Here is a 25,796-nt window from a genome sequence, read left to right as displayed (position 1 = left end):
AAACAATACTGAAAAATAAGAATGTAAAATCAGGAAACATTTCTATATGCAGAGAAGAGTGATAAAATCCTTATTTTCAATGGGATGCCTAGAACATTATCTGTAATCCTTTGTCAGGCCTATTTATGGTGAACTGTGCATTGTTTTGTTTTGTTTTACAAGTCAGTATATTATTTTACTGACTCTTGTATATTTCTGTTACCTTTCCTTGCAGCAAGTTAAAATGATTAATTGTACCTTACTTAGTTTTTCGAAATATTTCTATTGGAAAGATTTCTGCTGTTCTTTGAAGAATCAATAATGCATAGCCTCGTTTTTGTTTCTATACTTATCAGCTGTTTTGGTCTAGATAGAGCTATGTTCTCCATAAAAAAAAACAAACTGAATAAGTGCTATAGCTCCATCAAACCTGCCAGAGCTGACACCTGCCATTGGCCTTGATTGCCCCATCACATCTTTCTGCCTTTTAGTACTGGCCAATATCTGCAAGCTACTCGACATTTAATATTTTCTCTAATGTCTAAGGAATTATGGGTAATGAAAATGGCTGACAGTTTGTAGCCATTCATACTCACCACCGTGTTAATAAAGAAGTTGATAATACTGCTTGTATAGCCACACTGAAGAAAATCTATGCTTGAAAAAAATTGTTATTGAAACTTTGGTAAGGAACCTGCAGAAATCACAAGTACTTTAAACAAAGCAACAAGCATTTATTAAGGGGGGAAGATCAAATCTTTTTTTATGGGGTACAGAAACTAATACATACATTTGGTATATGTGATGCATCAGAAAGCAAGAAATCATACAATAAAAAACATTAATTGGACTTGAGGATTAAATGGTAGAGACATTGATCCTTCATAACATTCCATAAACGGCAAATTTATGGGTTGCGTCAGTCACTTTCCAAACTCAGTTTCTATCTTTTGTAAAATTTTCAGTTTAAGAACTTTCAAATTTACTCCCTATTTTTACTTGCTGAAAAGTCTAGTTGTTGCATAACAAAAGAAGAAATGTAATAGTTAAAAAGAAAATAGTTTACTGAACTTCATAATAAGACATTAATAATCACCTTTATTTAAAACACTTATTAAGCCTAAAATTCATGAAACAGATAATCTTTTTTAAAAATGCAGATTTAGAAAGAGCTGGCAAAATAAAAACATATTTTCTCTGTTTCCAAATGTCTTAATTATTATGTTTTTAAAATGTCTACTGTTATTTCTCCTGGAAATATTATAATATAAATTATCTGTGTGTCTCTGTATTTATGTCTTATATGCATGTGAAAGACATAATTGTTATTGATGGCTACTAAAAAAATCTCTGTGATAAATTTACTGCTAAAGCTGTTGTGAAGAGTGAATATATCATCTGTCTTTTCCAGATGTGGTGCATGGTATGAAATGCATTCTTGCTATCTTTTCATTTGTTTCTCCAGTTCTAGCTTCATCTCGATTTTTTCATACATTAATATTTGGCTTTTCTTTCCTTCCATTTCATCTTTTCCTACACTGACTAAAATCCTTCCACCATCATGGCAGAAGAAGCTATCACTCCTACACTTATTACCTGTAAGTAACTTACTTGTGCATTATCAGAGTCATGCTTTCTGCCATGTTGTCCTTCTGTGCATGAATAGTATATTCTAATAATTCCCTTTCTCTTTGTGAAACTCAAAACACTTTTCAACTTTGCTTGAAACAAAACATTTACATGTCATTGCAATGAAGTCCATTTCCTTTTACGTTCTTTTGCCACGTACTGTGTGTTAAGTATTGTATTTTTTCCATTTTACACAATTAGAGAAAATACAATTACTAAAAGATACTTTTAAAAATAGGACTCAATATTTTTAATTAAAATATTTGCACCAGTAATTCCAATCCTATTTAGAATGAGAACCCAAGTGAGGGATGGGATGGAAAGTTCTCTACTTTTTGGTCCTTACTGAAAAATGTGGAATCATTTATAGTACACCCGCTACATTTTTAATCTTGTTCATAACAACTACAGTGTTGCTGGAATCCTGTTGGGTCACATAACATCAGGCAGCCTTCTCAATGTTAGTGTCTTTTCATAGTTTGGATTTTAAAATCCCATAATCATTGCCATGTGAAATAATAATTATCTTGGTGAAGTTCAGTTTGTTTAAAGAAACCAAGGTGGGCAAGGCTTACAAAAGTGATTACCATTTTGATAAATAAGATAACACAAAATAGGAAAGGCTGCATCTTGGAATTTTTCAAAACATTGATAGAATTTTGTTTAGAAATGTTCCCTTGAAATTCACAAGGATTGTTTATATGATATGATGAAATAGTATATAAGTGGAAAAGGACCAGAGAGCCCAAGTTTACCCTGAACATATAAGCTTAGTTTTCTTAGAATATCTCAATAAATTGTAGTTGCAATTTTTTTAAAAAGGAAGAAATGCTACCTTGAGCTTCAGAGTATTTTTTACAGCTGTAAAATATTCTGTGTATTTGGTTAAACAGAGAACTAGAAATTCAACAAATAAATAAATGATTTTTGGTTCTTTGATATTAGACTATATAAATCTATGAAAATCTGAATTTTATGTAAGAAATTGTAAGTAATGTTCTTGTAAGAACATTAAAATAATTTTTACAATTTTTAAACCAATCTTAAATGAGAAAAAATAGATTTATAGATTTTTAACTATAACATATTTCATTATTTAATAGCATGTTTTTATCATAATATTTGCATGTGTTTAAGTCTTCATGTTATAAACTGGTACTTGCAGTGTTCGTATTTATGGGAACACAAAAATAATTCCTGTGTATGAACTAATTTATACAGTGAAATTTATACAGTCAACCTTACATGAAATTGTCTTGTTCTGGCTTACCCAAGTATCTCTAAATTAAGGAGTAGAAATTCAAGAATGATTTCAGTGTAAATGATGTATTTGTTTATTGGTTGTATTTTCTTTGGAGAAATAATGGGTGCAATTTAAAAAGCTATGGAAAAGAATAGTAGTTTAATAATGAATTGAACTGTTAGTTTTCAGAGTGATTTAATGAAGTATTGAACCATTCCAAGCAGACAACTATGAGGAATGAGGTAAATACACACAAATCAGGATGTAGATAAAGGAACGCAACAGATAAAGAAAATGAATCTCGAAAGTCTTGTTCATGAGCTTTAGTCATTTAGTCAGATTTGATCTGAGATATGATTTGTCAGAATTGCTTCATATTTCCCAGCAAGTAATCAGACTTTGTTTGAAATTTTTCTTTATCATTCTTATCTCCCATTTTCCTGCCTTTATATCATGGAAGTGAATACAGTTCTATTTCAAAATTAAAGTTTGTACTCAAGAGGAGACCAAATGGCATTAAATTGTGTCTATTCTAGAAGAAAGATAAGAAAATGTACTAATTTCCTGTGGTAAGGAAGAAACCAGAAGCTCAGGATAAAAACTGGTTAGACACTGATCAGATAAGTATAAATGTAGAGTGGATACATTCCAGTATCCAATAAGCCTAGGAAAAGAATAGGAAAAAGTCCATTGAGGGTCAAAAAGGTTTTGTGGGTAGGGAAGAAAAAGGGAAAAAGTTTTAAGATTTTAAATGTGGGTCAGAGAAATACCGTATGTTGGGGTCTTGATTTCTGTCTTTTGTAGATACAGAATTCTTTTTTTCCCCCTACAATAAATCAATTTTTGTAGGAGTACTGAATCCTTGAAGTTGTTATCTGGTTCTAAAATGAGATAGACCTTTGAGATAGACCAAATCAGGAAACAGACACCATAAGAAATACTAGAATTCTACTTCATTGATATAGGCTACAGTAAACAGACTTTTGAAAGTTTGACAGAGTTTTCCTTCCCTCCCTCTTATACCAAAGAAAATCAAGGCAGGGTAATTTAAATTTCTTTCTCACACTTTATTGCTTTCCAGGGTTAAATCTATGTTAAATTAATAGTTGCTGCATATTTTCTTCAAAGCCATCTCTGCACTCCACTGCATATGCAGGGTTTTGTTTCTGGAAGAATATAAATGTATAGCCATTCTCGATCTGAAGCATGAGAGCAAGATTTGCCTGTTATACTCCCAACAGAGCCCATGATCTGACTCAGAGAATATATAAAATGTCTCCTCAAGAATCAGTTGTACCATATCAGGACTCATATAAGTGCTATTCGGTCATTGTCAAGAAATTTCTCTCATTACTGCCATATGCTGGCTCTCTATCAGGTTTCTTCCTTTCATACTACTACCTAAAAAACTGAGTTCCATATTTATTGAACTATTTCCTATATTTACACAAATTAATCATGCTGCCTTTTGCCTATAGCTTTCAGTTACACTGAAAACGCATCCAGTTTCCTACTGATTCACCAGTTCCTTAAGCATTCCGCATATTCAACACATATATTTGCACCATTACCATCTTACCTAGATCAGGAGAAGAGGGAGAAAATGAGGTGCAGTGTATTTTAGATTCCCAGTAAACATTTTCTGTATTGAAAGCTTGTGGAAAGCAGCAAGTGATGTTCATAGCCATACTGTTATTCAACGATTTCTTTTTAATACAGCTCAAACCACCTCATTGGCCACATAATCTGCAGCAAGCCTGGTAGGACAAGGAAATTAGAAGTTAGGGATGCAGCCAGATAAAACCATTGCATAAACATAGAGCAATCTCAAAGGCAAACAAAATCCCAAAGCTCATATACTCAGGAGAAAAGAGTTTAAGATTTAAAGCCTGAGGTAGACAATAAATATGCCCCATGTAGTTGTTCTACACATATGCTTATTTTTTATCTATGGTTAAAAACAAACAAACAAACAGCTTCTCTATAATTATTACATTGTTGAAGTTTCTGCTGTTACACAGCTCCTAAATGCAGAGTTGAGTTTCTGAAAGAGTGCCTGGTCTTAATTTTAACAAAAAAATCCTGTTACAGAAGGAAATTGAAGGAAACAGTTAATTGCTTTATCCTCCTGATATTGAAGGGATCTGAAATCCAATCCATCGCTTATTAATCTGGTTACGTTACAGGAATGAGGAAAAAAATATTCGTCCATACCCGTATAATCCTTTGCAAGTCTGCACAATTGGCTTGCCAAGGATTGAGAATGCTCCAGAAAACACTGGAAGATTGCTAAGAAATATTGCACGAGAAAGCTCTGTTGTGTGCCCTGATTTCCATGTTACTAGTTTTTATCCTATGGATATAGGCTGTTTAGTAGAGGATCTTTTGCCGAAATGAAGATAGCAATCACTAGACATGTGCACAAAAAAGAAAATACGTTCTATTTTATTCTCGGAACAAAATGACACAATAGCATAATCCCTGTTATAAGTGTTTTATTAGCTGGATAATCTTCAAATATGCTTTCCAATTTTTGTCTGAATAAAATTCAAAACATTTCATGTGTCCATCCCATAAAGAAGTATGAAAAGTCAGGGCCAGTTGCTTTTTTTATTCAGTGTCAGTCAACATGTCTGTTGCATTCAGAGATATTAGACTCAGGTTTGTAACCTTTGAACAGCAACAGCTGTTCAAACAAGAATTTCATACTATTGAAAGGCCTTGGAGTGAAGGAAGATTGGTTGATGGAAGTGTCCATTAATGTCTCAAATCACTGGAGCTCTATCAAGCATGTGTTTCATGATAATCCCTGTACATAGAATATTTTTTTAATTATGGTTTTATATTGTAAATATTTGCTATTTATTTTGACAGGATCAACAGCAAATGAAATTTATTTCATTATCATGAATATTGTTTTATTCTTACCAACTTTGGTGACAAATAGCCATCATAATTCGTTGATACAAAAAGAATTGCCAATTAGATTTTACAAAACTTGTTCAGTTTCACCACTGTTTGTGGTACTCTTCAGGGATAAAGCTGAAGCTGCTTATTCCTCATATGTAATATTTCATATATTTGGCATGGTGAATAAGTGGCAATACAAATCTAAATAAATAAATAAATATGCTGAAGAAGAGCTGAAGAAGCTTCTTGGATGAGAAGCAAAACATTATCAAAGAAAAACCAGAAAATCCAGTTGTCTCTTGAAAAGTTTATTGTATAATTAAGTCAGATTCAACCAATGCAAATATGGTATCAGAGGTTTGAGTAGATTAGATTCATTATGCTATATTACAGATAAATTAATAAGCATTATTGCTGACTTTTAATGAGCTATAGGCAAAAATATGTACCAAGTGTATTAAATCCTCAACTTTAAAATTGATCAAATAGAATAAATACTTAATTCAATGATCTGTTTCAAGAAGTTGCAGATTTTTTGAAAATGTTTAATTAGTTATCAGATCTACTTACATTTTGCATTTAGGTGTATCTTGATATAGCATAAATTAGAATATTTTTTTTTTTGAAATAACTTTTTCACGTTACTTCAAAGTTGTTTCAAATTTGATAGTGTGGTTAAATGATTTACTAAATTGATAAAATAAATTTCTTATGCTGATTATTCTGATCCAAAGAAAACAAAATCTAAAGTTTACAGCAAATGCTTCAAATGTAGGGGTTCCTAGTTTGCATGGAGTAAGCTATCTTGTATATTTCAAAATATACAAATACAATAGAAGCATAACAATATGGGCTATCTAACTTGATTAAGAACAGTTTACCACTCTAAATACGGGTGATAAAGAAAAATCTTCATTCCCCATGCACCTGGAACAGTGGAACTTGCATCTGAATAAACATGGTATTAATTTTGCACTGTTAATAATTTAATGATTGGCATCTTAGTTATAACTGCAGTAAGGATAATATTGTGTTATTCTGTTCTGCTTTTCTAATTAGTCATGTAGCTGTGGGATTAATATAAGATAGAAAAGGTCACTTAATGTAATTGGTTACTGCAACATTATTTATGGATTTTTGGGTGATTGGTAGGGTGACTGTCAGACAATCAAGCAAATGAGTTCAAGCTAGTGATCCTTAAGACAATAAATTAACCTCGACAATAAATAAAAGGTTACTATTTACTTCAGGCTCTCCCAAACTACCTAATCTTGATTAATTGTGTTTTTCCCTTTGGATAACATTTACACTGCTATTCAAATTGTTAATTCATATTAATAAATATAAAATATTACTGATAAATAAAATGCATCATAACCTTATTGTTAAAATAATGTTAATTTCCCAATCTAAGTAGCATCAAATTAGCTTGCTATTATACATTTATTATATTATCCTTTATTAATACCATGATGTGCTTGTGTTCTAACTTCACAATCACATTCTATAATAGGTTTGTCAAAGAGATTATAATCTGTTCAGGGTTACCATGAGTTTTACAATAGAATGAACATTTAGCTATAATTATGACACACAATTTTATTATAAATAGCTATAATTGGATTTTTCAAAAGGTGTAAAGGCTTCAATAAATTATAGAATTGTAAATTGATTTATTAATATGTTTACATAGCAAGTTCACTACAAATGTTAGACCTATTCTTGGTGAATTATATGATACTGCTGTATTATTCTGTAGTTCTGAATATTTTGGGTTGCTGAATGTGAATGTGTTTATTTTCATAAAGAAAGTTAAAATTATATGTAAATTAAAAATGTATTCTTACTAGCTTCAAAATAATGTCAAGCCTGCTAAAGATTAGCTGTAAAACTAAACTTAGAAAATCATTATTGCAGATACGTAAAATATCTAAATAATAAATTATTTTCAGCATTTTGTCATCTCTGTGAAGAATTAAATCTTTAAATGGCTGGAAAACTAAAATCCAAATTTTAAAAAACTGCACCTTGTATATAGTTTCACTATAAACTATTTAGTCTATTTAAGGAATACATCTGTAGTAAATTTAACTACAAAATCCATTTTGGGCAAATGCTGTCCTTTTCAACCCTGTTACAAAAGGAAGCTGCACTACTTGTCATTATGATTGAAATTACATTTTTATAGGATGCCTACCTAAGAAATTTTCTCTTTCTGCACTATCTAATTAAATAGAAGTTCGTGTATAATTTTAGCAGCATGTTCTTCTTTCTCAATTTTCTCTTCTGGGAGCACTACGCAGGTAGTGTCTATAAAACTTTCCATGTTTTCTTTCTTTTGGTCAGAATTTACTGGGGGGGGGGGAGAGAGAGAGAACAAACAGCTTTTCATCTTGCTTTACCAGAAATGGACATTTAGAGTTAATTCATAAATGTAAATAATTACATTATAGATATTTTCATTAATTTTTACACAGATACATGTCTTAGGAAATAGAATTGGAAAAAAAGGTTTGTTATCTGACAAACAAAACAAAGCCCCTAAAATATTTGCTTAAGCTAATTGTTGCAGTTTTAGCAGCACTGAAGCCCGAAGAAAATGCAGAGGCATAATGAATACCTGACTGAAAATTCAGAATAATTTATATTGTAATCCATGTGCAGTGTTTCTAGTCCTCTTCCCCAGTATCTGTTTCTGCAAAGCAACCAGTAATTTAAGAGTACAAGAAAGGTGTATCTGAGGGTCTCAGCTGACTGCAGAATAGATTGAGAGTCTAGCTTAGTTTTCTAATGCAGAAACAGCCCAATGGAATTATTTTTGTCTCCCAAATGCATTTCTCCCTGCAGACCTCAGCACTATTATGATGTTCCATAGATTGCTTCACCTTTCAAAAAGTATGGGTGGATTCAAGGAATCCACATAAATCAATTTCCATCCTGTTTTTATCAAAAGGAGGTTCAAGTGAGCAGAAATCCGTTCACAGGTATTATGGAACCAATCTATCAAGTATTGTAGATATGCATCACAGGTGTCATTCTGAGATTAAGCATCTGGAGAACTGGAGTAAACTATTCAGATTTACCAAGAATGAAAGTAAATTCTATTTCTGGATAGAATGGGAGATATGGATCAGACAGCTGATCACTTAATGACTTATACTTGGAGGAATTTGGCAAACCACCCTGTGCTTGATTGCACATTGTCATGAGATAGCAAAACCAGAAGTAAAGCTTGAGAACTTGGGAAAATAAGCACCATTCATGAATTCTGGAATCAAATGATTTTCCTATTCTCTCCAAATATACTCAATTTTCCTGGTTTCAAGCATCAACATGCTCCTTGTTTGTTTTTCCTTTGAATCCTTGATGTTGCTGAAATATATCATTTATCTGCGGAAATTTCTTATTCTTTTCTTGGTTTGATCTTCTGACTAAGTATTGATCTATATGCCTGCTGCGATTGTTTCCTTGTCAGCAGTACTCTGCAAGGCATTGCTATTTTGGATGGAATATAAGTTTGAAGAAATAAAGGTTTTACTTGTTTGCTTCTTTAAGAAGTTCTTATTTCATCTTTTAATTAAAATATTCAATGTGCTTAAACAAGTTAGAATTCTAAAGTAAAACATAGAATCTGTAATTGATTTATACAGCTTTCTTAAATGGAATTGATCTGCAATAGAACAATCAAATACTAAATGGAGCTAGGGAATTGAAGCAGCAAAACAAATTGAGTGGATTAAACTGTTTTTCCAGCTACCAAAGACTAATTAAAAGTAAATATTGGGTGCAATACTGAGAAAGTCCAGCTTTCAGTCAACATCTGTAACATTGTTCAGGCAGTAAAGATCGCCCAAATAATCTTTTAATGTCATAATTAAAAATGATACATAAGTGCATCCAGAACTATATAAACCTTATCTCTACGTTCAGATGAACATGCTGCTTTCATTTTCTATGTTATTTGTATATTATCTATTTATTAGTTTTCATTACCTGTCAGTAGAGACATTTAATAACTTTTTGTACATAAAACAAAATATGTATGATTTATAAATGTTGTGTACAACATAGACTGGCTAAACATATTGGATAAGTAGTGTTAAAAGCTTTTCCTGACTTGGGAAGAAATTAGTCACTGTAAACAATAAAAGTACTATATGGAATATACACTGCTCAAAAAAATAAAGAGAACACAAATATAAGACATCCTAGATCTGAATGAATGAAATATTCTTATTAAGTACATTGTTCATTACATAGTTGAATGTGCTGACAACAAAATCACACAAAAATTATCAACGGAAATCAAATTTAGCAACCCATGGAGGTCTGGATTTGGAGTTATGCTCAAAATTAAAGTGTTAAAAAACACTACAGACTGATCCAACTTTGATGTAATGTCCTTAAAACAAGTCAAAATGAGGCTCAGTAGTTAGTGTGTGTGGCCTCCACATGCCTGTATGACCTCCCTACAACGGTTGGGCAGGCTCCTGATGAGGTGGCGGATGGTCTCCTGAGGGATCTCCTCCCACACCTGGACTAAAGCATCACCCAACTCCTGGACAGTTTGTGGTGCAACGTGGCGTTGGTGGATGGATCGAGACCTGATGTCCCAGATGTGCTCAATTGGATTCAGGTCTGGGGAATGGGCGGGCCAGTCCATAGCATCAATGCCTTCATCTTGCAGGAACTGCTGACACACTCCAGCCACATGAGGTCTAGCATTGTCATGCATTAGGAGGAACCCAGGGCCAACCGCACCAGCATATGGTCTCACAAGGGGTCTGAGGATCTCATCTCAGTACCTAATGGCAGTCAGGCTACCTCTGGCGAGCACATGGAGGGCTGTGCAGCCCCCTTAAAAAATGCCACCCCACACCATTACTGACCCACTGCCAAACCAGTCATGCTGGAGGATGTTGCAGGTAGCAGAACGTTCTCCACAGTGTCTCCAGATGCTGTCACGTCTGTCACATGTGCTCAGTGTGAACCTGCTTTCATCTGTGAAGAGCACAGGGAGCCAGTGGCGAATTTGCCAATCTTGGTGTTCTCTGGCAAATGCCAAACGTCCTGCACGGTGTTGGTCTGAAAGCACAACCCCCGCCTGTGGACGTCGGGCCCTCATACCACTCTCATGGAATCTGTTTCTGACCGTTTGAGCAGCCACATGCACATTTGTGGCCCTCTGGGGGTCATTTTGCAGGGCTCTGGCAGTGTTCCTCCTGTCCCTCCTTGCACAAAGGCAGAGGTAGAGGTCCTGATGCTGGGTTGTTGCCCTCCTACAGCCTCCTCATCTCCTGATGTACTGGCCTGTCTCCTGGTAGCACCTCCAGGCTCTGGACACTACGCTGACAGACGCAGCAAACCTTCTTGCCACAGCAAACCTTCTTGCCACAGCTTGCATTGATCCTGGATGAGCTGCACTACCTGAGCCACTTGTGTGGGTTGTAGACTCCATCTCATGCTACCACTAGAGTGACAGCACCGCCAGCATTCAAAAGTGACCAAACCATCAGTCAGAAAGCATAGGAACTGAGAAGTGGTCTGTGGTCACCACCTGCAGAACCACTCCTTTATGAGGATATCTTGCTAACTGCCTATGCTTTCCACCTGTTGTCTATTCCATTTGCACAACAGCATGTGAAATTGATTGTCAATCAGTGGTGCTACCTAAGTGGACAGTTTGATTTCACAAAAATGTGATTGACTTGGAGTTACATTGTGATGTTTAAGGGTTCCCTTTATTTTTTTGAGCAGTGTATAAAGATTTAAATCTAGATATTCATAAACACTACTTTCTATCCTGCCTATTTGTTACCAAAAGGTCATTGGGATTTTCAGAACCATAAAAGAATCTTCTATTTCTTGAATAGAAATTACATTGCTTTTTAGAAATATGAATTGTTGTAGGTATCTGTATTCCAATCAAAAAAACACTTAGATAAGTTCATATGAGGAGTCTCACAGATTAAAATATTTTGAGACAATAGCTGGGAATATTTCAACTCAGCTTTTGACAATAAGTAAATCTATGATTTAATAGTGAACAAAAGAGCAGAGCTGACAAGTGCAGCAGAACGAAGAGTCAGTGAACAACACATCAGCTCCTCGGAATTGCCTAGCTCTAGAAGAATTCTAGATAGTGGCTCACCAAGAAGAGACTATAAGACAGCAGTCCCTGATGGGTTTTAGAGGCCAGGGGAAGCCATATTTGTCCAAGCTGTGATTTGGAGCCTTCAGAAGGACACCAGATTTCTTTCTTTATTTCTAGAAGTTGCTTGCCAGTGGCTTTTAGGATATTAATAATCTTTAGAAAAGTTGGGCTCTAGAAGGAACCAGAACAAACTAAAGATTATAATGAAAAGAAAAGAGACACAAAATCAAACTAAAGCAAACTATTTTACATTAGGAGGAACAAGGATATTTGGGGACAGTGTACTCGGAAGTTTATTTTAAGACTTTGCTATCATGAAAATGGATTTAAAAGAGAAACACAAGAAAAGATTGAGGCTGAGGCTGTTTGAATGTGGAAATAAAAATGACATGCAATAATGTGAAAAATGATATAACTGGATTTACAAATGAAGCTGAAGTCTTAATAATTACATGGACATAAATAACAAGTCAGAAGAGTGACTTAAATAGCTTTCTTATCTTGGATTTACAAAAGAGATGTGTTACATTAATGAAGGAGTTTCTGAGAAGACAGGAAAATGAAAGGAAGTCAACTTTTGGAACATTAAAGATCAGAATTCTAAAAAGCAAATGGAAAGAATATAAAGTTGGATTGTATATATGTATCATTGTTTCTGGCAGCTCTTAATGGATTTTTCTTGAACAGGATTGAACTAGGCTTTAAAGATTTGTTTAAAGATAAAATAAGTGAGGAAGCGATCTTTTGTATTTTCAGAGAAAGGGATATTTGTTGAAAGGAAAGGAATAAGGTTTATTTGATTAAGGTTAATATATGTTTGTTATTTATGGTAACTGTTAATGGACTTTTGATGACTAGACACAATTAAAAGGGTTTAAATTTACTTACAGCTAAAAGTTGAAATATGGGCCTTTTTTGCTGTAGTATCAGAGAAGATGATACATTGTACTTGCGTTGATAAAGGGAGAAGTTATTTCTATGTAATAGGTTTTTTCTTTATTTTTTTCCTTTTTAAATTGTTTTCTTTTTCTCTGCACTTTTAATTTAATTTTACTTTTTATATTTTCTTAGCTTGTATCAGTTTTTTTATTTTTGTATTTATAAACTTTAATAAAAATTATGATTTAAAAAGTGAGCAAATCCAGAAAAAGGCTTTTGAGAATAAAATTATAGTTGGACTTGAGAAATAAATAATATTTGCTATGCAGACAAAGTTCTAAATAAACATTTAAAAAAGACAAAATAGTTGCAGAATGTTAAAACCCTATGTTACATGGGAATATCAAGTAAGATAATGCAAAACAAAATTGGATGAATATAATGAGATTTTCACATTGCACTTTTCAGTTTTAACTCTGACAATCAAATAAGAGGCAGCATTAACCAGGAAGCTTTCAGTGAGTTACATAATAAACCACAAGGCAGAAATTGCTGGTTAAAGAAATAAATAAGAAACTTCATGGATACAAAAAAAAAGGGTTGGCTATCATAGCAATTATGTACTTGTTGCTATAGTAAGAAGAGAATGTTTATATCATATTAAGCCTATAAATATCTCTCACAGGAAGTTATGCAACTACCAGATCGCAGGTCCAACACAGGCTATCCATTCTGCAAAAATGTATAACACCAAGGGTGAGCTTTTTCACACTACTGTAAGAAAAAAAATGTTCAAGAATGATCATTTTGGCTGAAATTGCTTTGAATTATTTCTAGCAGGTTTTTTTTCCTGCCAAATATATTATATATATATTTGCTATATTGTCAGGAATAAATTGCTTAAGAGATTAGTTTTTCATTTTACCAGCCTTTTGAAAAATTGTTCTGGAAAACTGATATACTGTCTGGACCACTTTGAGACCTCAGCATAAAGAGAAAATCAACAAATATCAGTTTTCTGATGTCCTGTCTTGAAACAATGAATAATAGTAGTCCAGTGCGTTGTATTCAGTTGGGAACTCTAGACATGAGGAATTTCCGTCCTTGTTTTAATTTAATACTGAAAAATGAAATTTGCTTCTATGTCCTACATTGACCACTTTTCTCTTTTTCATTTTTTAAGTGCTGTCAACTGCATTTTTCCAGTGACCTTTTTTTGATGCAATAAGTATATAACATCCACCTAATATTAATTCTTAATTTTGAAAAGAAAGCTTTAAGTATCCCATAATTAGTTTAGATGGCCTTTCCAAAACCAGAATGATTCTAAAAGATTATGATATAGATTACAATTTGCTACATACTTCAGAGAGAAAATTTTGGAAAGCTGAAGCATCAAGTTCAAGTGGCAATGCTAAGAACTTTGTATCGACATACAAAGCTGAACAGGTTGTCACATATAATATAAAGTTATCATATACTGTATAATATAATATAAATATAATAAGATAAATAAAATATGTGAACACCTAGAGGAAAGCAAAACTCATACTCAGAAGCCAACATGAGCTTGTCAAAAACTGATCATGCCAGACAAATCTTATTTTTTGATGATGTGACAAAATTAGTGAATCAGAGAAATGCTGTGGATATAATTTACTTGGACTTCAGTAAGGTATTTGGTAAAATAGACCACAATCTACTACTTGATAAGGTAGAAAAATCTGGATTAGACAGTATCACCACCAGATGGATTCGTAACTGGCTGACCAACTGCATTCAACATGTAGTCCTTAATGAAAGTGCATCTACAAGGAGAAAAGTATGCAGTGGGTACTTGCCTTGGCAAGATAAGACCCAAATGGGATATACCATCAATAGCTGAAATAGCTGAGTTGACAGAAATTAGGAAATCCTAGTGTCTGGAAAGAACCTCTCTAAAAGACAGCACTGAGGCATTGAGCATAGCAGCATAAGAACATAGCAGCATAAGAACATAGCAGCATAAGATCTAAGCATTAGATCTACAGAAGCAGAAGACTACCACACCAAACAGGACCCAATGTGCAGAATGCAAAGAGGTCTCTGAGCCAATCAAACACATAATGACATAATGTAAGTTGCAGACAAGAACAGTGCACACTGACCAGCAGAATTAAGTAGCTGGCATTATATACAGAAACATTTGCACAGACCAAAGTGGTCCAATGGTGGTAGGAGCACATGTAGTGGTGGAATGTGGGTGTGGCTTAGGGTCACATGACTGGGTGGGTGTCGCTTGGTGGTCATGTGACTATGATCATGTGACTGGGTGGTCATGTGACTGGGTGGGTGTGGCCAACTCAATGTCACATCAAGGGGTGCCTCTCCTGGCCCCTCCCCTCCCAGCCATTCCTTGTCACACCCAGCCTCAATGTATCTATAGTTCTGTAAAAATGTTGTTCACCTTTTTTGACTTTATTATCTATCTATAGATGTACTTTCATGGACCACTGAAAGGAGGAAATGGCTCACATGCTTTGCCCAAGAGTATGATAGGCAACAGGCTTTAGGGGGCTGCCAGAAAGAGTGGGGGGGCAATGTATTTTCCAAAGCACCAGAAGGATGGAAACTGAACAGAGAGAGAAGCAACCTAAAAGTAAGGAGAAACTTCCTGACAGTGAGAACAATTCCTACCTGAGCAGGGGATTGGACTAGACGACCTCTATAGTACCTTTCAACTCTGTTAAATGCACCTGTATTTATGCTCCTGACTATAGACATGTAAACTCTGAAAAATACCTGGGCAAAAGAAAGGCAGTAAAATCACTTTAGGTGTAGGGACAGTGCAAAATATTAATATATTAATATGGATATATTAATATTAATAGTAATATATGGTAAATATATGATAAATAATGGAACAATTAAAAATAATACCACCGAGTATTCTCTCTCCCCCTTCCTTCTTTTTTTCTTTCTTTCTCTCTCTTTCTTTCTCTCCCTTCCTCTTTCTTTCTTTCTTTTTTTCTTTCTTTCTTTCTCTTTCCTTCTTTCCCTCCCTCCCTTCCCTTCCCTTCCTTTTCTCTATCTCACACACACATCTCTTTTCTGGGAAGAACTTATGAGCAGCAAGCAGGGGGACAATGAAAAAAGCAGCAGCCCCGGAAGATCCATCTGCCCTCCCTTTCGAAGCACATGGGTGATGGTGGGCAGCGGTGGCAGGTGGGCGCACCCTAAAAGGGAGGGGGAAAGTAAGGCTTTCTCACTTTTCTTCTGCTTTCCCTGCTCTGCTGGACTGGGAGAGTGGTGGACGCACTCCAAAAGGTAGGGGGGAAACAAAACCTTTCCCTTTGCTTTTCCTCCGCTTTCTCTGCTCTGCTGGGCTGGGAGGGCGGTGGACGCACCCCGAAAGGGAGGGGGAAAGCAAAACCTTTCCCTTTGCTTTTCCTCTGCTTTCCCTGCTCTGCTGGGCTGGAAGGACAGCGGACGCGACCCGAAAGAGAGGCCAGGTACTCCTGGGGCTGCTTCTCATAGCCGCGCTGCCACCACCGCTGCCCCCCCACCCTCTGGACTGGCCCGGCACCTCACCTTGGCCTTCTCCCACCCAATAAGGTGTTCGGTGGTGGTGGGGAGGTACAGAAAAGCCCCATGCAGTGGGCGAGGGCCTAGCATGACTCGCAGGCTTACCTGTGAGCAGGGCAGGCAGATCAGGGCTGCTTAGTTGGGGGCAAGCGGCGTGAGCGAGTATCAGGTGGGTGTGGCAACTGAGCAACCAGAGAACCAGTTTGGGGGTGTGGCCAGCCAGAAGTTACTAACAGTTCCACGACCCACGCCTAATCACCACTACAGGTTCTTCAGAACTGGTGTGAACCGGTTCAATACTACCTCTGAGCACATGGGGCTACAACTCCTAAATAGAAGAGTGGTTCTAACAAATCCCACGAACCATCCCATCAGAGCTGTCTATGCAAAAGAGTCTCGTGCTTAGGGACAACTAATATACTGTGGAGAGACCTCAAACATGGTAGAGGACCTGAAATTGAGGACTATGTATATCGACCATAGAATGAGAAAGAAATTTGTATGTGTATTTCCAAAAAAGTTCCATGTATGCATTCAATATGTATATATGTGCATATAGATAAGATTTGCAGAGGAATTAGTTTCATTAGTCCCCATCTCTTACTATTCTGTAAGAGGTCCATCAAGAGCTATGTACTAAAAATATGACAGTTTTGTATGATAGCTGTTTATGATTGCTTGGGATGCCCTGTATTTTCTTTGTGTAGAAAATCACGGTGAGAACAATTGAATATTGGCATTTTGGAGTGAACTAGTCCTGGATTGGTGGGTTGTTGTCAGGTAACCCATAGTTACCTGCAATGGAAAGGTATTTTTTCTTCTGTTGATCTATGAAGAGAAGGACGATTTGTTTAAAAAGCATAATAGCTTTTTAGTGAGTGCTTAAAAGAAAGGTAATACCCTATTGTCAGAAAGAGCACTGAGGGGAAGAAAAATTTTAAAATGAAAGTAAGTGGTTTGCAGCTTAATAGCTTTATCAGTGAAGGATGCTGTAATGAGACATGAAAAGCACTTGATAAGGAAGGTCATTTTCTATCATTAACTTCACTTAAAACTTTCCTGAAACTGCAGTTGAATTTAATTGAAAATGGTATCACGGGTGAACATTTATGTCCTTAAGAAATACCTAGCCTATGATTTTATGGTGGATCCATGCCTTTTAACTATACTTCACTCCTATGCATTCAAATATTCCATTTGTTCAGGACTGAATTGCAAAGATTCTTAACCATCATCCTAACTTAGTATAATTTAACTTGGCCAAAGTAATACGAAACATGAAGAATTACAGGGCAGGATAAGTACACTAGTTAAGGGTCTAAATGTGATGTTGCATTTTGAACTTGTCCTTCTACAGTATGGCAGAGAGGATAATGCTGTATATTTGGAAGAAAGTTAACTCTCCTAATTTTAAGGAATGCATTTGGAGTACAGGTTTCTTTTCTGTGTTTTAAAAGTTTCTGAGTTCTAAAAATGAGAAGATGGTATCATATATTGCTGTGTGATCTACATTTGATAACAAGATTGATGATTGAATTTTATATCGTATATACTTTTATTAATTAGGTTTTGTTACATTACTTCATTTTAATTGTAACATATTTTTTCACTGTATATAGTGTAGATTTTTTCTTTTGTATTCCACAGTTTTAGCAAATAATATTAATTGTAAAAAAATAAGAATTATGGGAGACTGGTGAGTAAAAATCACAAGTTTATGGAAAATTGCAAACAGTTTGTATATAAAAGGAAGAGAAATTTAATACAAGTTTCTCTTAATGTATTTGATAATTTTAGAAGCACTGATCTTTGAGCAAGGAAAAAATATGTTTTATTCAGATAAGATGTAACTGACAGTAATATCATAGCATAAAAGCACACTGGATCTTACCAGTGGTCCATTTAATGCCAGATGGTAGCCAACCAGATTCTCATAAATTGATTGTAGGATGCTGTACAGAAGTTCTAATCCTGCCTTGGGCACAAAGTCTGTTGAATGAGCTGGTCTCTCTCAGCCCTTGCAATGGCAATCCTCCAGGCAGGAGTTAATAGGGATTCAAATGCACAATATCAATCAATTAATCAACAAAATAAACCCTTCCCGGTAGCTTTCAAGGCATGCTGCCTTTGTCCCCAGGGGAATACATAGTCAAGGCTAATAGCCACTGATAGCCTGTCCATAATGAAATTTCCTGTTATCTTTTAAAATTGTCACTTATGCCCATTGCACTATTTGATGGCTATAAAGTTGATAGTTTAATTGTCTGCTATAAAAAGAGCTAATTTTTCCCATTACTCTTGTGAAAACAGTATAAGCATATAGCCTGAACATAGCTGGAGTTAATGCACATATTTTCGTCATTCTGTCACTTTTTCAGAAACACTTTCTGCTACAAAAATTCATACGTCGTTAATGTATTAAATGTTAACTTGAGCTCTCAGCCTTCTATCTTCCCAGATATTTTAAAGCGACTCATCATTCAAAATAAGATGGTTTATTCTCTCTGCCCCCTTATATTATTTGTTTCATGTGGAGAGATCAGATAGAAGCCATAGTTAAAGAAAGCTCATAGAGGTTGAGAGAAAGGAGTTCTAGATTTTTTGGAAAATATATTGATATGTTTGGTCTTCTAAAAGGATAAATTGCTGTTTTATCAGGATGGAATCATGTGGTGCGTAGGGCTAAAGAATATGATTATGATAAGGTGTTTTTAAATAACAGAAATTGTGCATGAAAACATGCTCCAGCAATCCATGGAATACTTTTTTGCCACCAAACTCATCCCCGGTGTCCAAAAGTTTGGGGGCCTCTGAGCTATAAAAATGAGGCTAAAGCAAAACTTTCACATATCCTAAGTCTACATCAGAATACCCAGATGAACAGAGAATATGAATTTATCTAAAACCACAAAGAACAGAAAGTCACAATTTTAATGGGAAAGCAAAAGGCACAGAACAAAATAATGGTTGACTGTATAGGAAAAAAAACAGGAACATAGAGACACAATTTAGATGGCAAGGCATTAAGCTGGAAATAGGAGTCAAATGAAAATTAGAGTTACAGAATTGCATCTGCCTATCTACAACTGCTTCATCAGGATAGTAGGCATTTATCATTTTAGTCCAAAATCAAAGTCTGAAAATAAGCAAAAAAATGGATGGTAAATCAGAGTATTAAGTTTCATTCAAACTTAATTGAGTTTTTTGCATTCAAACCTCGTTAGTTCAGTTCCCAATGGATATCACATGTACATGAAAACATTGTACTAGTTATAATACGTGTTCTTTCCAATCCAGGAAAACTCTTTATGATCTTCATATACAACAGAATGGCTAAACATGAGTTTGTTCAGAATTCAAAATTAACAGGATGGCAAGATGAATGCTGTTGACACTTTATACTTTTGAAACAACAAGAACAACAAAACCCATAATGAACCATCAAATATACTAAGTACGCCTTGTGGAGTTTAAAACGTAGTGGATGATAGAGCATTATTTTTGGCTGACTACTGCAGAGAAATCGCAGGTTCAGGACAAAAGTTTAAACTGTAGCTGATCTTTTAAAAATAGGTCTCTGTTCAAGCAGAAGGCACATAATGACTGTGTCAGTTGTTATTTTTTAAACACTGAAAGGTATGTAGCTCATTTACCAAAAAAAGGGCTGATTCTTCATTGCAAGGATTTGTATGTGCTGATCCAGCAAGTTCAAGCATACTGTGCAGAAGAAGTACGCTCTCTAGCCTGAATATGCTGGTACGAAACCTCTTTTTTCATTTGAAAATGTATGAAAAGAACAACACAGAAATGCACATGAGAGTAACAGACAGCAAAATGAAACCTAATTTTATATTAAAGATTTGAATTTGGGGAGAAAATACCTTTTGAGGTATTTCCTGGCTTCCATGTGCAGTTTGCATTCTGAGTTTTCTGTTTTTGTTAACTATTGATTAGAGTTTGTTTTCTACTTCTTACTTCATTAAGTTGTTTGTTTATGTGTCTCATTGATGCAGAAAACCTATTAAAACATTTTTTTGCTAAAGTTTTTATTAGCTATTTTTTAGTATTAGTTTTTTTCAAATGTATTCTTTATTTTCATAATAAAGGATAACCTGCTGGATAGAAAGGTGAAGTGCAAATAGAATCTATTTACTTAACTTAAAAGTTCAAAAATCTAAAATTAAGTTGATAATGCCAGATTAGTTTTAAAAACTACATTCAGACAAAAAAATGGCTAAAATATAATGTAAAATCAAATATGCTAAAAGCAGTGGTGGGATTCAAATTTTTTACTACTGGTTTTGTGGGCATGGCTTGGTGGGTGTGGCAGGGGAAGAATACTGTAAAATCTCCAGTCAGAGGTGGTACTTCCTGGTTCTCCGAACTATTCAAAATTTCCACTACTGGTTCTCCTAGAACTGGTCAGAACCTGCTGAATACCACCTCTGGCTAAAAGGCTATACCTATACTCAAGAAAAAATTAAAATTAGGAATCTGACTAAAATAAACTTGGAATAGCAGTATTAAGTATTAAAAATTATTACAGACCTTTGTCAAACCTGACAAAAATGTAGCACAACAGCTGCCGTAGCATGCTCACTCCAAAGCCAATGGTTAACGCTAAGCCTGAGACATTTCTGACTATCCATACTTAAGCAGGTTCAATTGCTCTTAATTATTCTTTACCTGATTTTGCATGCCACCACGCAAACCTAGCAACTTGGTGTGTTATTTCAGGGATGATGTCGGAGAGTTGAAATTGCTTATACTGTTAATTATTGTATTCTGTTTTGCTAGTCAGAAATGAAGTAAACGAAGAGCATTTTGAGGTTCTGAATAAAACAGGCAGCACAGAAGAACATGTTTGATAGTTTCTACTTGTCGTGAGTCACAAAGACATACTCATAATGAATATAGGCTCTTTTTATATCTTCCAGCCAGAGGTGCTGAGGAGAGATTACTAGATTGGACTAAAGTAAAAGCCCCTCTCTGATAAGGGATGTTAAGCTGTGTAAGATGCATAGCTGGTGCCAGAGTGTATCTTCTACTGTCTGCAATGGAAAGCTGATGGGTATTATCAGTGTCCCTTTAATGGTGTATGTTCAACAGACATTGCCAAAATGTGACCCTTGTCATACTTTGAGCTCAATGATAGTAAACACATGGGAGGAAATCCCAGGAGAGATTATTGTAAATTGTTCGTTTTCATCTACTTTGAAATCAGTTTTCTAATGTAGGTAGTGGAAGTAAGCTTACAAGAGAACGTGTCAGATTCAACCAGTAGAATAATACAGCCTGCCATATTCTCATCTCCACTCTTACCATTCCAGCCTCCATGCATAGTGAAGTATTGGAAGCACAATGAGGAGCTGGGAAAATTGATCTTAAAACTTTAGACAAATTCCATTGGTATAAGATCAGATGGGGGTCCAAGTTGTGCGTGCTATATAGTAATTGCATAAGGGCTTAGTTGTGTGGGTGTATATTGACTTATGGAATGATGAACTCTTAAAATAGCTGCTGTGCTCCTATGTAAACTATGTGAAGCGTAGTTTGCACAAGCCCTTTTATTTCCAGTAGTCTGAAATATTATCTCCAAGCATCTCCATGCACTTATCTAATGGCATGGTTGTTGATCGGCCAGGGACACTTTTTCACCCGATTTACAAATCCCATTCTTTTAGTTTTAGAATAGATGTGAAAAGGTGCTCAAAGCTCTCTTGAGTCTGATTGGTGTCCTCTAGAATATTATTGCCTCATCTGCATATAACAGTATAGTAATACTGTATGTTTCTATCCTAATTTGGGTGGATGGAAGTTTGGATTCTTCAGTCACTCTACCACATCATTTATATAAAAAAAACATAAGGTGGCAATATATTACTCCCTTGATAGTTGGAATGGGTGGTGTCCGGTGTCCTTGAGAGGTTCATCTTACTTTAAGCTTAGCTTCTTCATGCAGTGCATGAATAAGAAACAACAGCAATCAATAGTGGTATTATATGGTTTGTTCCATAGCTTAGTCTGAGATATATTTTTTATTTATTTATTTAATTTGTCTAACACAATATAATAGAAATAAAAATAAGCTTAAATACATGAAATAGGAACTAATAATTGGGGACAATAGGACATGGACGGTAGGCATGATTGTGCGCTTATGCACACCCCTTATATAGAGTCAAATGCTGCCTTAAATGAACAAAGACTGCATAAAATGAAGCAATATTCCAGGAGATGTATTTCTTGATAAGCTGTCGAAGTATAACACATTGGTCAATCGTTGAACGATGTTTCTTAAAACCAGCTTGTTCTTCTGCCAATAGTCCTTCTCCTTCCATTCAATCTCTAAGCTTTCACTGAAGTGGCAGGTTAAAGTTTATTTGTAATATGAAGGAAAATTATCAGTTAATAATTGTCAGTGTCAGTCTTACTCCCTTTGTTATGCATAGGCCCAATGATCACTAGGCCCCAGTCCTTAGGTATACAGCCAGTTTTGTCAATTGCTCTGAAAAGTGATACCAGTACAGTAGCACACCATGCTGCATTACTTTTACTTATTTCAGGTGTAATAAAATCTGCGTCTGGGGCTTCCTTGATTTAATTTGGGAAATTAGATCCATAACCCCCTTGGGTTTTGCTAGTTTCCATGTTAATATATAGACTCAATGTTAGACATTGAGCTATCTTTCTCTGATACAGGTAAAGATCCCTGTACAGGTAGTCATCAACAAATGACCACAGTTAAGCCCAAACCTTCTGTTGCTAAGCAAAACAGTTATTAGATGAATTGCACCACATTTTATAAGCTTTTTTGCCAATTCGTTAAGCAAATTGCTGTAGTTATTAAGTGAATCATGCAGTTGTTAGGCGGATCTGGTATTCCCCATTAACTTTGCTTGTTGGAAGCCAACTGGAAAAGTTACAAATGATGAACGCATGACTCGGGACATCCAACTGTCAGAAATACATGCCATTTCCCAAGCACCCAATTTTTGATAACATGGCCATGGGGTTGCTGCTATGGTTCTAAGTCTGGTCATAAGCTGTTTTTTTCAGTGCCACTGTAACTTTGAACAGTCACTAAATCGTTCCTGTAGTGATTTTCTCACATTTCTGGCAAGTGTTCCAGCTCATACAGGCCGAGGCTAGGGTGTCCTGCAGTGATATGCCAGAAAAGAGAGGAATTGTTCATTTTGATTGACTAAAAAGAAAAGTCCATGATGCTTTCAGGTCCCTCAGTTTCTTTTGCCTAATTAATTGCTTGTATTGTTTCTGGTTAAGGAGATTGTGTGCTGTAATGTTGCTATTATTTGCCTTATGTAGATTATAGTTAGCTAATTATTAATCTTTTCCTGGCTGCTTTGCAGTCCGCATCAAACCATGGTTTTGAGGGATATGCAGACTGGTTATAGGTAAGTAAATAATTCTGGCAACTAAAAGGACTGAATTCAGTATTTTAAATCATGCCAGGCAGAATATTATCAAAAGCACACTTGAACTAATAACACAGTTGGGTCACAAGAAATGAAGAGGGCACCCTTTTAGCAATCAATACCCAGGAGCAATACTTACTGTACATGCCCTGCAATTTAATAATAATTGTGCAAACTCTGTTTAAATGCCAGGAGACTATGCAAGAAACAAAAATGCTTTCTGGAGTTTTTCAGTATATAGAGTACTGTTGTAAAAATGTATTTTCACTAAGAGATATTTAGTTAAAAAACAAACATTTGATACAGAAGAATATCATATTCCAGTTTATCATGCTTTCATTTATGCTTCTCTTTAGATTATGGGATGCAGAATACAACATCATTTATTATAAAGGCATTTCAAAATAAATTGACACAACCAAAATAAATATTTCAGCTTTCAGTTCAGAACAAATCTTTTGAAATGTTTTCCTATTTCATATATAATTGCTTATCTTTTCATCTCTTTACATATATATTGTATGCATAAATACATCTCATGTGCATCACGGTTTTCAAATTTTAGAGTGTGACTTTGTTGACAGTCTTCTGTGCTTAGAAAGCTATTTTACTGGGAAAAGAAGATTTGTAAAAAAAAAAAAATCAGTCAGTAAACATCATCAGTTTTGAAAGTTTTAACTAAATAATTTCAATGTATCCTACCAAGGTAGCATTTTATATTTATTATTTAAGATAATAAGAGACTAATAACAGGTTGTACGATTCTCTTAATTATATATTTAGAAGTCCTGTGAAATCATCTATAAAATTATTAGATAAAATAGAGTGCTCAGTTTTACTGAGGAAACATTACTTTTTGTGAGACTTACAAGAAAGCAGAAAGTATAATTAAGACAATCAGCAAATTACAAAAAAAAAATCTTTTATCTGTCTACTTTGATTTTCCATTTGAAAATCAACTTAAATAAGTAGCATCCTCTCATTTTCTTGGTACAGCAATTTCTCTTGAGTTGCTACTCTTGTATGAAAAGCAATCATCAGGTTTATAATGGCTTAGCAGCTGTGTCTAGTTTGGGAAACGAATTCCCCCACATGGATCTTGCATCAGTGTCTATCAGACATGAAAGTGTATCATAAGATATCATCTTGAAAATGTGTATGGATTTACACATTTAGGCTCAAGAATTCAGGGAGTTTTGGGCGGGCTGGGGGAGGAAATATCCAGGTATTTTTTGCTGGGCTGATGAGTGAGGGTTTTAGAAAAAGAAAAGGTATCATGACCATTATTGTTTGTTGTTTGGAAAAGCTGACTGAGTAATAGCAATAGAACTTAGACTTATATACCACTTCACACTGCTTTACAGCACTCTCTTAAGTGGTTTTACAGATTCAGCATATTGCCCCCAACAATTTGGGAGGATGGAAAGCTGAGTCAGCCTTGAGCAGATGAAAATTGAACTGGTGACAGTCAGCAAAATTAGTGTGCAATACTGCATTCTAACCACTGTGCCACCATGGTTCATGCTTCTGTTCAGAAGATCTATTTAATGTTTGGTTTAAGATTTAAATGAATTTTCCACAGGATTTAATTATTTTTCATCTGTGGGGGGGAGGGGTTGGGTGTATGTGTGTTTTTTTAATATTAAGTATGTTGCATATGCACAGAAAGGTGCTTGTCACTATCCTGGATCAAAAAGTAATGGGTTTTTTTAAAAAAAAAACCTTAGGTACACAAACTGAGACAAAGTCCCCCTTTGTATATTCTTTATAAGTTCTCTAACAAAAATTTCCAAGTCAAAAGATATGACTTCACTGATAGGATTTCCACCTGATATTCAGCCAGGAGCCAGGAGCGTCTTTAGGATTCAAAAACATTAGACTCAAACCAGGATAAAATGGCAATCAGGAGAAAGATAGACTCTTCCAACTCTCCTTGATTTGGAAGAGACATCAAGAAGGATAGCAGACAGATGCAAACATTTAAGAACATTTCTATTCAGTA

The 25,796-nt window shown here is 35.1% G+C and overlaps 1 protein-coding gene across 23 annotated transcripts in view; it reads left to right on the top strand.

Annotated features, from left to right (window-relative positions):
* Positions 1-25,796, top strand: part of PTPRM (protein tyrosine phosphatase receptor type M) — a 465,145-nt gene that overhangs the window by 312,338 nt on the left and 127,011 nt on the right. For 13 of the 23 annotated variants that reach the window (XM_087931095.1, XM_087931094.1, XM_087931093.1 and 10 more), the window contains one exon: positions 1,548-1,577. The exons of the other annotated variants lie outside the window; for them this stretch is intronic. In XM_087931095.1, the coding sequence (XP_087787221.1) occupies positions 1,548-1,577 (30 nt within the window). The remainder of the gene's footprint in view (positions 1-1,547; positions 1,578-25,796) is intronic. 23 annotated transcript variants of the gene reach the window in all.

The sequence above is a fragment of the Pseudonaja textilis genome, chromosome 3 (genome assembly GCF_049901715.1).
Source record: "Pseudonaja textilis isolate UNSWEBS1 chromosome 3, rPseTex1.2, whole genome shotgun sequence".
NCBI classification, from domain to species: Eukaryota; Metazoa; Chordata; class Lepidosauria; order Squamata; family Elapidae; genus Pseudonaja; species Pseudonaja textilis.
Note: the sequence above shows the minus strand (reverse complement) of the source record. Positions and strands in the feature narration are given on the sequence as shown.